General features: G+C 33.3%; 1 protein-coding gene across 1 annotated transcript in view; it reads left to right on the forward strand.

The window, feature by feature from the left end:
• Positions 1 to 14,379, forward strand: part of RGS20 (regulator of G protein signaling 20) — a 69,268-nt gene that overhangs the window by 43,209 nt on the left and 11,680 nt on the right. The window contains exon 2 of the mRNA XM_074278367.1: positions 2,633 to 2,781. Coding sequence (XP_074134468.1) covers positions 2,633 to 2,781 — 149 coding nt within the window. The remainder of the gene's footprint in view (positions 1 to 2,632; positions 2,782 to 14,379) is intronic.

Consider the following 14,379-nt stretch of genomic DNA (forward strand, 5'->3'; position numbering starts at 1 on the left):
CAATACAAATATAAGCATATGCAGAATATAAAATTTTAATACAAATAAATATAAATGAGTTAAATAAAAGTAGTTTGGGAAGGGAAGGAACTAACAATTGAGGGGATAGGGAAAGTTTTATGTTAGAAGGCAATGCTAGAGCTGTTTCTTGAAAGAAAAGGGGATTTAAGAGATGGAAGCAAAGATTTTTTTTGCTGAGGCAATTAGGATTAAGTGACTTGCCAAGGGTCACACAACTAGGAAGTTTTTAAGTGTCTGAGGTCAGATTTGAATTCAGGTCCTCCTGACTTCAGAGCTGGTGGGCTGTTGCTCTATCCACTGCATCACCTAGATGCCCCCATGAGGATATGTTTTGCAAGTATTGTGTATAGGAAAGATGGCGCAGCAATGAGGAACAGGGAGAAAGCCAATTTGTTCTGTATCATAGAGTGCAGCAGGGGAATAGCAATAAGATTTGATAGATTGTTTGGGACCAGGTTGTAAAGAACTTTAAATGCTTAAAAAAAAGGAAGGAAGGAAGGAAGGAAGGAAGAAGAAAGAAAGAAAGAAAGAAAGAAAGAAAGAAAGAAAGAAAGAAAGAAAGAAAGAAAGAAAGAAAGAAAGAAAGAAAGAAAGAAAGAAAGAAAGAAAGAAAGAAAGAAAGAAAGAAAGAAAGAAAGAAAGAAAGAAAGAAAGAAAGAAAGAAAGAAAGAAAGAAAGAAAGAAAGAAAGAAAGAAAGAAAGAAAGAAAGAAAGAAAGAAAGAAAGAAAGAAAAGTGTGTGTTTGTTTTCCTCGAGGCAATAAAGAGCCACTAAAGTTTATGAAATAAAGGGGTGTATGTTGGGGTGGGAGGGTGACATGGTCAGGTCTGGGCTTAAGAAAAATCACTTGGGTAAGCTGTGTGGATAATGGACGGAAATGGGGAGAGACTTGATGTGGAGAAGACCAGTTTAAGAGGCAATTGCAACAACATGGTGGGAGATGAAAAAGACCTCAACTACAGTGTTAACAGTATGAGTAAAGAAAAGTGGGTGGATAAGAGAGGTATTGTGGAGGTAGAAACAGCAAGATTTAGCAATTGGTTGTATATATAGGGAATGAAAGAGAGGAGTTAAGTATAATATTAGGTTAATGAACCTGAAAAGAATGGTTGCACCTTTGATAGAAATGGGAGAGTCTAAAAGAGGAGCTGATTTCAGGGAAGAGATAATGAGTTCTATTCTAGACATGTTGAGTATGATATGTCTATAGGACATCCAGTTTGATGTCCTGTGATAAAATTAAGTTCAAGATAAAGACTTCACTGGATCTGTGAATTGCTGACATAGATAATATTAAATAAATGGGCAGTAATGAGGTCACCAAAAAATAGTACTGAGGAAGAAGAGGATCCAAGATAGAATCTTGAGTACCTGCACCTTTTGGAGATGTGCTATGGATTATAAGCTAGCAAAAAAGACTGAAAAAGCCATTAGACAAATGGGAAAATCTGGAGAAAGTAGCATCATAAAAACTCAGAGAGGAAAATATCTAGGAAGAGAAGGGTCGTTAATATCATCAAATGCAACAGATAAGTCAGATGCAAAATGCAAAAAGATCACCAGATTTGGCCATTAACAAATTGTTGGTAAATTCAATGGGTAGTAACTTGAAATTGTATTAAAACATGAATTATTCTTTAAACTATTTACATCTAAGTAAATGGAGACATTGAGAAACAGTATGATAGGTGATAGCAAGCAGGCCTTAGAATCAAGAAGAGTTGAGTTCCAGGTCTCTGACGCGTACTGGCAGCATGATGAAAAAGCAAGTCACTTGACACCTCAGGAAAATCTCTAAAACTCTAAGTTACAAATGAATTGTCAAAACCCATTGGTACCAGGAGTTTCCTACATAGCTGAAATTTCCAGGCTAAATGCCTCTCCCTCCATCATTAACTAATTTCTATTTATTCCTACATTTGACAATCCCAAGCTTATATGCAATATAAAGAGTTTAGAGTTTCTTTTAGTCCAATGAGGTGTTTTCATTTCTTCTGCAGTCCCAGGATTCTTGTGATGGTAAGAGTATGAGTATAGGGGTCAGGAGCCTTGGATTCTAGAGTTGGTACTCTGCAACTAAAGAGTTATATAACTTTGAGGAAGTCGTTTAGCTATTGGGTCTTAGTTTACTTATTATAATAATTATGCATTTGGGTTTTATGACTTTTAAGTCCCTTCCAGCTTACTATGCATCAAGAAAGTCCAGCTTACATTTGGGACATAATCTGTGACTTCCTCTGACACAAAGATAGCTATAGTACTATCTCTTTAGGACACTGAGATTTTCTTAACCTCTATACCTGCAAATGTGAAAGGAGATGATGTTATAATCTTTAATAGCTATCTTTGAAAACACTACTGTTCCTCTTTCCTCACTTTGGAGTTCTGAATAACCCGTAATTCTGGGAAAGTTAAAAGACTGACCATCTACTCACTTCCACTTCAATCTCACTTATATAGTCCATCTGTCAAAAATAAGTCATGTCAAATTTGTTTAGGTTCTTTCAAACTTTTGTCTCCCAAGCAAAGGATTTTATCTACACAATGGATAAAATAGGTTCAATGTTAGTACCATAATGAAAACTTACCATTTTCATTATCATTTTCACAGCCCATGGGATCAGAGAGGATGGAGATGCGTAAACGGCAGATGTCAGTACCCCAGGAGACAGCAGACTGTACTCCAGGCCAACATGAAGTGGGGAATAGAGCATCTAATGCCTGTTGCTTTTGTTGGTGCTGCTGTTGTAGCTGCTCATGGTATGTTTTTCAGTTTCTACACGTAAGTCATTTGGGTTATAGCACCTCAGAATAGAACAAATTCAGGTTGCTTAATTTAACTGACTAAAGCTATATAAACACCTGGTACATACCTAATAGTACTTGATATGATGAAGGCTACCAAAGAAATGGATTACAATTCTTCCCCTTTAGGGGCTTACATTCTACATCAACACATAAGGAGCTAAAACTTGCATGTGTGAAACAACTGAAGAACAATATGAGAATATATAATAATCAAATTCAAAATCTTATTACAAACATGAAGTACTAGGTGAGGATAAGAAGAGAAAGGAAGGAAGGAAGGAAGGAAGGAAGGAAGGAAGGAAGGAAGGAGGGAAGGAAAGGGAAGGAAGGAAAGGAAAGGAAAGGAAAGGAAAGGAAAGGAAAGGAAAGGAAAGGAAAGGAAAGGAAAGGAAAGGAAAGGAAAGGAAAGGAAAGGAAAGGAAAGGAAAAGGAAAGGAAAGGAAAGGAAAGGAAAGGAAAGGAAGGAAAGGAAAGGAAAGGAAAGGAAAGGAAAGGAAAGGAAAGGAAAGGAAAGGAAAGGAAAGGAAAGGAAAGGAAAGGAAAGGAAAGGAAAGGAAGGAAAGGAAAGGAAAGGAAAGGGAAAGGAAAGGAAAGGAAAGGAAAGGAAAGGAAAGGAAAGGAAAGGAAAGGAAAGGAAAGGAAAGGAAAGGAAAGGAAAGGAAAGGAAAGGAAAGGGAAAGGAAAGGAAAGGAAAGGAAAGGAAAGGAAAGGAAAGGAAAGGAAAGGAAAGGAAAGGAAAGGAAAGGAAAGGAAAGGAAAGGGAAAGGAAAGGAAAGGAAAGGAAAGGAAAGGAAAGGAAAAGGAAAGGAAAGGAAAGGAAAGGAAAGGAAAGGAAAGGAAAGGAAAGGAAAGGAAAGGAAAGGAAAGGAAAGAAAGGAAAGGAAAGGAAAGGAAAGGAAAGGAAAGGAAGAAAGGAAAGGAAGGAAAGGAAAGGAAAGGAAAGGAAAGGAAAGGAAAGGAAAGGAAAGGAAAAGGAAAGAAAGGAAAGGAAAGGAAAGGAAAGGAAAGAAAGGAAAGGAAAGGAAAGGAAAGGAAAGGAAAGGAAAGGAAAGAAAGGAAAGGAAAGGAAGAAAGAAAGGAAAGGAAAGGAAAGGAAAGGAAAGGAAAGGAAAGGAAAGGAAAGGAAAGGAAAGAAAGAAAGAAAGGAAAGGAAAGGAAAGGAAAGAAAGGAAAGGAAAGGAAAGGAAAGGAAAAGAAAGAAAGGAAAGGAAAGGAAAGGAAAGAAAGGAAAGGAAAGGAAAGGAAAGGAAAGGAAAGGAAAGGAAAGGAAAGGAAAGGAAAGAAAGGAAAGGAAAGGAAAGGAAAGAAAGGAAAGGAAAGGAAAGGAAAGGAAAGGAAAGGAAAGGAAAGGAAAGGAAAGGAAAGGAAGGAAAGGAAAGGAAAGGAAAGGAAAGGAAAGGAAAGGAAAGGAAAGGAAAGGAAAGGAAAGGAAAGGAAAGGAAAGGAAAGGAAAGGAAAGGAAAGGAAAGGAAAGGAAAGGAAAGGAAGGAAAGGAAAGGAAAGAAAGGAAAAGGAAAGAAAGGAAAGGAAAGGAAAGGAAAGGAAGAAAGGAAAGGAAAGGAAAGGAAAGGAAAGGAAAGGAAAGGAAAGGAAAGGAAAGGAAAGGAAAGGAAAGAAAGAAAGGGAAAGAAAGGAAAGAAAGGAAAGGAAAGAAAGGAAAGGAAAGGAAAGGAAAGGAAAGGAAAGGAAAGGAAAGGAAAGGAAAGAAAGGGAAAGGAAAGGAAAGGAAAGGAAAGGGAAAGGAAAGAAAGGAAGGAAAGGAAAGGAAAGGAAAGGAAAGGAAAGAAAGGAAAGGAAAGGAAAGGAAAGGAAAGGAAAGGAAAGGAGAAAAAAAAAAAAAAGAAAGGAAAGGAAAGGAAAGGAAAGGAAAGGAAAGGAAAGAAAGGAAGGAAAGGAAAGGGAAAGGAAAGGAAAGGAAAGGAAAGGAAAGGAAAGGAAAGGAAAGGAAAGGAAAGGGAAAGGAAAGAAAGGAAAGGAAAGGAAAGGAAAGGAAAGGAAAGGAAAGGAAAGGAAAGGAAAGGAAAGGAAAGGAAAGGAAAGGAAAGGAAAGGAAAGGAAAGGAAAGGAAAGGAAAGGAAAAAACCCAGATCAGTATGGCCTGGAGCTAACAAAAAAAAATTTCATGCAGGAAAGAGAATGCCAAAGGCATTTTTCTTCTCATTAAAATTAATGCAGAAGTAAACTGTTTAAAATGGGGAGAGAAAAGCACAAAGAATTTATAATAAAGAGTATTATATTGATGGATGCTGTGACACAGATAGAGACATATAGTCTTAGTTGAAATGTGAGTAGAATTATGCAGAATCTTTTTTGTTACCATTAACACTCTGATAAATAGCAGACCATATGTCAGAATTATAGAAAAATTCAGTTGAACTTTGAAATCCTACATGTAATGATATGCTAATAAAATTTTTGCAAGCTTTTAGGTATTAAGTAGATACAAAGCAATCACATATAATTACTAAATATCCCTGATCTCATTCAATTTAGTAGGGTCCAATTTATATCACTAGTCTATAGAATCTTAGGGATAGTCTTCTAAACTAACCATCTCATTTTATGGAGGAGGTCTTTAGCGGTAGAAGTCAAGGTGATGGACACAGGATCTCCAAGACCTCACCTTTTCCTCTCCCACCCAGAAGTGACTCTGGCTAGTTTCACTCCACCCCCTAGTCCCTCCTACAATTCTCTGTATACACCAAACAATTGGGCCAGCACAGGATAGTGGGAAGGGCCATTTTCCAAGCATATTCTTATAGAGTATTGTCCAATCGGTAATTAGCCTTAAGTGCTCGATTGCCCTGACCTCAGTGCATTAACTCAAGAGTTTCAGCCCTTTACACTTTCCGATATCCCACATTAATAACATGTTCCTACTGAGGTTTATTTTAACTGTTTTACATGACAGAGAAATGGCCAAGTTTAATAAAAAGTCTGTGTATTCTGCAAAAAAAAAAAAAAAAAAAAAAAAGTCAAATGTATTGTTTGTCATAACAGACATACATGTATATAGATGAATATATAAATATCTATGTGTGTAATGAATATATATTCTTAGATGTATATATAGCTTTATGTGTACATGTTTTATGTATATATATGCATATAGTATGCATGTATATATACATATATGTGTGGTGTGTGTGTGTAGTACAGTTGACCTGACCAGAATTATTGAGTGAATATTCTAATGGTGTATAGTCTGAGATAAATCTGAAATATAAATGAATCCAAAATTCAAAAATGGCTGGAAGACGTGATGTTCTTCAATTAGGTTAGATTTTTAATACCATATTTCTAAAGACATGATTTCATTAAATATTACATTACTTAGTATTTAATTGACAAATCTCTTATAATAACTCCAAGACTTCAAAGAGGAAAGTTGAATGAATATCAAATCAAAAGATAGGCTGAGTACAGAAATGCATTCATTTATAAATTAAATAAGCCTAACAGAGTATTCTTATAGAATTATGGAAATCTGAGAAAAATCGTATTCTTTTGTGTTTTTCTCATGCACTACTTCATAGGAAAAACATTAATATTTATAGTGCATCTAATAGAGAAAAGCCATTTTCTTTAAAATGTCAGCACATCAACATAATAAATACTACTTCACAGTCTGGTTTTTTTCTTATAAAATGTTAGCACTTATTTAAAAAGCAAACCAAGAAAACCTGTAAATATTTTATAATCAAAATGTTGAGATTAAAAATTTCAGTAACTGAATTAAAGAATTAGCTAAGCTTCTTTTTTTTAAATACAGTGTCATTCAGTTTAGAATTAAAGTTGAGTGGAACCAGGGCAATTATTTTTGGTGATGCTTTCTAGAAACAACTTAGAAGAGGCTTTTATTATGATAGAAGAAGAAGCTCTATTTTTAACTTTAGTTTCAAAGCACCAGTTCAAAGTGCCAGAGTTCTCACTAAACTAAACACTATAAGTGTGATAAGCTTATATTTTCAGAATATGGCAAAGTAAATAGAAGGGTCAGACTTAATCAGGGCACCTTTGACATACTTGGCTATATGACTCTGGACAAGTCACTTATGTATTTTTATGCCCCAAACAACTCTCTAAAATGATAAGTTACAATAAAGTTATCAATCTGTTGATAGAAATGAAGTCTCTGCACTGATGAAATGAGAGATATAAACAAATAAAAAATTAATATCTATAGTATAGCATATTGTTAGAATTATAAATATTGTTTTAGAATTCAAAGGGACAGTAGATAGCATTGAATAAGACCTTAATTGTATCTTTAAGTTGATAATATGACACAAAATTTGCATATAAACAGATCATTCTATTAATCCTATGTGAAATCTAAATAATTAGCTTTTTAAAAATTTTTGTCATATTAATATTTTTAAACATATAAATATTTTTAAACAAAATTAAAATTAATCCTGGTGTCAAACATAATTAAAGATTCTTATTGCAATATTACTTATCCAATATTGCTATATTTGAAAAATGGGTTGGATATCTGTTGAGGCAGAGTATAATATTATTATAGATTCTGAATTTTTAGAAGCCAATTCACATAAATCACATCTCTACTCTATACAGCAAAAACATGCTCTGATATGTCATAAAATGGATATTTTAATGTCTTGCAACATCTTCATCATAATGGGATTCCAGTATATATGAAAAAGCTGAGTAAATCATAGAGCACTTGATCTCACTTATATTATTCTTATGTTAACAATAGATATAATAGTAATCTAATCCGCTATTGGATATTTATTATAATACAAACATTTGTAAGATACTACAGTAGAAGATGGCAGAAGATTATAAGTAAAACTGCCCCATAAAACAAAGTATAGAATGTAAAAGGAGTCTTTAGAAAACTTAAAGTGAGACAAAGTTAAAATATGACATGGAGACACAGTTCATGCTTTACAAATAAGCTAGTTGACATGGTAAAGGAGGCTTGGAGACAAGAAAACTTGAATTCTAATCCTTCCTTAAATATTTACTAGCTGTGTTATCCTGGGCAAATCATTTAATCCATCTCAGCCCATTTCCTCATCTATAAAATGGGGGAAGGCAAAAGATGAAGGAGGGGGAGTTGGATTTGATAGTGTTTAAGGTCCCTTCCAATTTGAAGTTTATGATTCCATAATCTTTTGTTTTCCCCAAAAGCATAGATAAAACTGGCAGGAAGATAATAAGAAAATGAAAATACACACACACACACACACACACACACACATATATATATATATATATATATATACATACATAAAATTACTAATTATTTAGTATTTACATAGGATTGAGTAGAAGTCTGTTACATTTATAACTTTTCTTCATCCTCAAGAAGGGAAGCAAATGAGCACTTGTCAGATGCTGAACTAGGAATTTGGAGGTATGGATTGAACCAGATGTCTAATGAATTCTCTTTCAGCTCTGAAATTTTATGATTCTATATGTCTTTTCACAAGATACAGTCTGAGGAAGTATAATATTTGGACCCTAACATCCTAATCCCAAATGAATTATAAAAAAAAAAAAAGTCAAATTAGGACTTAAAAAACAAAATCAAGAAGAAAGGCTTGACCAGGTAAGCTATCATAAAACAACCCATACTGTGGAAACCATAATCTTAAAACATTTGGGATCATTTTGCATATTGCTGGGAAGAAAAAATATCAAAAGAATGGAGAGAAAAGAAAGTATAATGTAACCCCACAAGGCACCTATAACTATCAACCCTTTATTTCTCTTATTTTTAAAGTCCCTTCATGAGAACATTCTTAAAGATGCTTTTGATAAAAATACAAGAAGGGAAGGCATTTGCAAGGGATCTTCCACAAAACCTCATCTTTTCAATTACACAGATGACTGAAAAGTACAGAGAATACAAGATACACCTTGGATTTATTATTTGCTGATTAGACATTGTCAGTCAGTTAACACTGTGTCAGGCACAGTATTAGAAGAAAGAAAGACAAAAACAATTTCTTCTCTCGAAAAACACACATTTTAATGGAGGAGACAATATATAAGAAACTATATACATACAGGAATGCGTACAGTGTAATCTCAAAGATTCTCTTTCAACCATGCATATGTTACAAGACTACTTGATAAAAGGGACAAGAGATAACAATTTTCTGATTAATACTTTCAAACAAGGCATAAAACAACGAGCTGTTTGCTCACCAAATTTAACAAATGTGGATTCAAAATAAAAGAGGAATTCCTTAAAAGTAAGGCCCTCCCAATTTTCATGACTTTCATCTGCTTTAAATGTGAAGCATGAGTGTGTAGTTGGGTATTTAAAGAGAAATGACAAAGTTGAGAAAGATTGCTATATATTCCCTTATACCAGCACAATTTCTTGGTCATTATTCTTTTCTTTCATTATTTACTACTGCTCAAAAATGGCACAGAGGAAATAAAAAATTAGATGAGGGATGAAATCCTACTTACATCAAAAATGGGCTGAAGAAGGAACCATACATACATACATACATATATTTTCTATGCTTTTTCTATGCTTCTAAATTCATAAATATGAGAAAAGGGAATAGAATAAAGTGGGTATAGAAGGATGCATAGACTAACAGGAATGGGATAAAGTATATAGATAAATAGGAATAAAGGAAGAAAAAGGTAGGAAAAAGGATAAAAGTGGAATCCTTGGGAGGGGCATAAAGTAATACAGGGCAAGATAGAAGTAAAGCAGAGAAGTCAGCAAGAATAGGAAATAAACAATAATAATGATTAGGAGTAGAATTTATTAGAAAAAAAGTAATTATGGACCTCAGATAAAGCTAAAATAGATTTAATCAAAAGAAAAAAGGAAACTACTATGTGTCAGTCATATTAATCAATATTGTTTTAGACTATTAAAATAATACTAGATAGTATTACATATTAAAATAATACTAGATAGTATAAAGTTGTAATATTGCCCTGTTGTATGAAATGAGTTGAGAAAAATATGGAAAGATTTGGACTTATAAAGAATGTTATCTACCTTCAGAGAAACAAAGGACAAAGAAGTTGGGGGGAAGCCCATAAAGAGAAGAGGGTAAAATATTCATAAGCAGGAATGATTGTTGAATCAGGGTACTAAAGAAGATTTACAGATATATATGAATGCATATGTGCATACATGAGTATAATTATAGATATCTATGTATTTGTGGATGTGTGTATGCAAACACACACACATATCTGCCCTTATTTGTAGCTTTCTTGGGGGAAGTAGAAGGGAGAAAAGGAAAAGAAAAAAAGAATAAAGTAAAAAGGACACAGCAAAGAACAAAAGAAAACCTGCAAAGATGGAAGCAGAACACATCTGATCCTCCCCCATGACAACCTTTCAAATATTTGAAGATAGTTTAGTTATAGTGCTACACTTAAGCCTTTGCTTCTCCAGCTTAAACACACCAAATTCTTAAAACTGATATTCAGATAAAATGATATTAATTTTTTAATGTCTAAATAAATAAAAACCCTATTTTATTAGCTATTCACCTCAATTCAACCTGTCACATGCATGTAGATATTGAAAAGAGTAAACTGTTTTGTTTATTTAATTGAATTTTAAAATAACTCAGCTTTTATTACAATTAAAAATCTGATTTAATTTAACCCTAATTCCATATCTATACCAATTTCAAGGTCTGGGAATTCATAAGATAAGATACTTTAAAAGTTCTGTATTATAAGATTAGCCATGAGGCAGCTAGGTGGCATAGTGGATAGAGCGCCAGCCCTGATGTCAGGAGGACCTGAGTTCAAATCTGTTCTCAAATACTTAATACTTCCTCAGCTGTGTGACCCTGGGCAAGTCACTTAATCCCAGTTGCCTCAGAAAAAAAAAAAATACTCATTTGTCAGGTGGTTGGTGGTGCTATCCATGAAGAATACTACTACTGTCTTGTTCATTGCCAGAACATGTTAACATGTAGTCAGTCAGAGGGCTTGTTTTCTAAGAGAGACTACTTTTGCTATATATTTAGCACAGTGCCTTATACATAGTAAGCAACTTAATAACTGTTTCTTGTACTGGAAGGGCTAATTACTCTGGCAGATGAATATTAAATCTACCATTTTGTTCTCTGGGGTAGATCCAATCTTAGCTTATCTCTGTCACCCAGCTCAAAGCAGGTATTGGGAATTTATTAGTATTCTAGTTAATGAAGAATTTACAGCCGCTTTCTGAAATATTTCTCCTTAGGCTTCAGCAAAACAGACAATAATTTATCCATGTACAAAAGTCATAACTGCTTGTAAAAACCCTAAGGAGGTCCTAACGGCACCTATGCTGCAATGCATGCATATATGCACCCAAGAATGCATACACACATTCTCTTTTTCTCTGCCTCTCTGTTTCTGTCTGTCTGTCTGTCTGTCTCTCATACACACACATACACACACCCCCAATAAATAATTCTCTAGAAACTGTAAACTAATCTCAAATAATCTTTCTCCCCATAATTTAGAGATTTATCCTTCCCGTGGGTCAAGTCTTGTCTGAGGTCCAAGTTACTAAATTGTTAACAGTAAGGAGTTGGATTAACAATTTTAACTCTACCCCAATATAAAGAATAGCAGGACAAGAAGACAGTTATGTGTGAAACCTATCTTAATGGAATAAACAATATGATTTGTCATCATGGTCTTTAGAACAGAGTTGTAAAAAAAAAAAAAAAACAAACAAACCTTGTTTTAGTTAACAACAGAACTACTTTGCAAGGAAAGATATTGTTCTGACATAATGGGAACTTAAGTATCTTGTTCCAATGAAAACTTTCTTATTTATTGGGTATATCTATATCCAAAAGTTATTCTCTAAAGAAATTTCATCATCTTTAGAAAAAAGGAAACAGTGATTTGAGTAGGAAGAGATAGCTAGAAGGAAGGGAATCTGTGAGATTAAACCTGGCAACATTTAAAGTAGTTTAAGGAAGAAGGAAAAAGTAAGGCAAGAAGTGGTAACATCTGTCATCAACATGAATTTAAGACGGCTTGAGGCTCTAGTGATTTCAAATTTTACCCTATTGTTCCTAAGTTCCCTTTTTTTCCCTTTTTCCCTTCTCTTAACTAATTCTCAGCCCCACAGTAGTCCTCAATGAAGAGAATATTGCTTGTTGACAATCTGGGACTTAAAATTTACTGAAGTATAATTTGTTACATTGGAGAATGTCACTAGAGTAGTCAAAATTCTGAAATCATATCTTCATGTCATTTTATTTTGCCTCCCTGCTCTCCATTTTATTTTTCCTGTATAAAGACCAAATAGACACACAAGTAAAGATTGAGAACAAAATATAATCGGTCTCCTCATGCAAACATGCTGCATTAAATGAAACTTACTTGAAATCCGGTACTGTTACAAATGGCTTCATGGAAAGATAATTGCAAAGCCTAAGTGCCATATTTACTATATAGTTGCGATTCAACCATTTTAGAATTCTTTATCACTCGCTCCCACTTTTACCTAGATTTTTTCTTTTTGTTTTAACCCACTGAGCAGTTTATATACCAGTCAGCCAAGTGCCTTTATACCTTTTCTTTTATCCACCTCCATCTCACAATACCTCCTTGCTTTGGTTATGTAAGAACAAAAACTCAAGAGTTCTTACATTTTATGAGAACAGAACTGAAAATACTGGTATATACATAAAACTATTTTGTCAAAATGACACTAAGAGCTTCTAGATCAGTTCTGTAACAGAAGTGATATTTATCAATTAATGATGGAATTTATCAATTAATGATGAAAACAGATTGGAATCATTTTAGTAGTCCATAAGATTAATAATAGCAAGGTGAAATAAAAATATAATTAGTTGACAAGATTCTTTTCTGAACTATTTATAGGTCAACATGCTGACTTAATTAGAGGCAATACTATGAAATAGATAGTATTCTGAACTTGGAATTAGAAAGATCTTGATTCAAATCCTTTCTCTGTAAAACATACTAGCTATGTGACCATGGGCAGCTCACTTTTTGTCCAAGTGTTTCAAGGAATGCCATGGGACATATTTCTGCTAAAATTATAGACAGCAAAGGTTAAAATATTCCAGGATACCTCCTTAAAGATGTAAAATGTATGACTATGTAAAAATGAAAACAGATTACTTGCTTCTTTTTTCTTTCTCATTTTTGTTTCTTTTTTATCTGATTTTTCTTGTGCAATATGATAAGTGTGGAAATATGTTTAGAAGAATTGCACATATTTAACCTATATTGTATTGCTTCCTGTCTAGCAGAAGTGGGGGAAAGGAGGGAGAAAATTTTGGAATACAAGGTTTTGAAAGATTGAATGTTGAAAGCTGTCATTGTATGTATTTTGGGTTTTGTATGTTTGTTTGTTTGTTTGGTAAGCCATTAGGAATAACTAATAACTGCCTCCTCTGTAGGCACATATTTATTTATTTATTTTTATTATTATAGCTTTTTATTGACAAAACATATGCATGAGTAATTTTTCAATATTGACCCTCCCAAAAACTTCTGTTCCAACTTTTCCCCTCCTTCCCTCTACTCCCTCTCCTAGATGGCAGGCAGTCCCATACATGTTAAACATGTTAAATACAATATATGTATACATATTTATACAATTATCTTGTTGCACAAAAAAAAAAAAAAAAAAAAAAAATTGGATTTAGAAAGAAGGTAAAAGTAACCTGGGAAGAAAAACAAAAGTGTAAGCAAGCAACAACAGAAAGAGTCTTTGCATGTATTTTGAAAATTAAAAAGCTTATTATTTTTTAAAAAATGAAAACAGAACACAGGCACAAAAGATACAGTAACAGTTTCAATACTGACAGTTGATACTATATAATGTAGCATTAAATAATAATAGTTTTATTTTGTTTTTGTTTTTTTTTTTTATCTGAAGGATTTTTTCTTCTTTACCTTAGATTGGAAATTCCTCAAGAGCAAAGAAAATATTCATTCTTTTTTCTAAACTTGGAGTGACTAACAGTGGTAGGCATAAATCAAAAACTTAATAAACCATATTTCTGAAAACTATCTGTGAAAGAGATGCTAAAGAAACTGAAAGCTAAGCTAAACTTGTGAAATTCATATAATGCTACTTCTGGACTTAAAATATAAAGTAAAAATTCACTTTTTCACACAACTGATAATCCCTTAGTTTTCCCAACATTGTGGCCAATATACTTTTAGTCAGTCAGTCAACAAGAATTTATTAAGCATTTACCATTTATCAGATACTATGCTAAACACTTTTGTTTTTATGAAGGGAAAAAAAATTAAGTACTTTCTACAATTTAAAATTCCTCAACTTTATGTCTCTATACACATCAAATTGGCAAGGATAATAATGTTGGAATACTTATAGAAAGACAGACATGCTAATACATTCTTGGTGGCTTTTCAACCATTCTGGAAAGCAACTTAGAATATGTCCAAAAAAGTAACTAAATTGTCCATACCTTTGATGCAGAAATCTTTCTTTTAGCATATTACACAAAGAGGACAATGGAAAAAAGAAAGATCCCTTATTCTTCAAAATATTTATAGGAGAATTTTTTTATA

This window comes from Sminthopsis crassicaudata, chromosome 1 (genome assembly GCF_048593235.1).
Source record: "Sminthopsis crassicaudata isolate SCR6 chromosome 1, ASM4859323v1, whole genome shotgun sequence".
In the NCBI taxonomy this organism is placed as follows: Eukaryota; Metazoa; Chordata; class Mammalia; order Dasyuromorphia; family Dasyuridae; genus Sminthopsis; species Sminthopsis crassicaudata.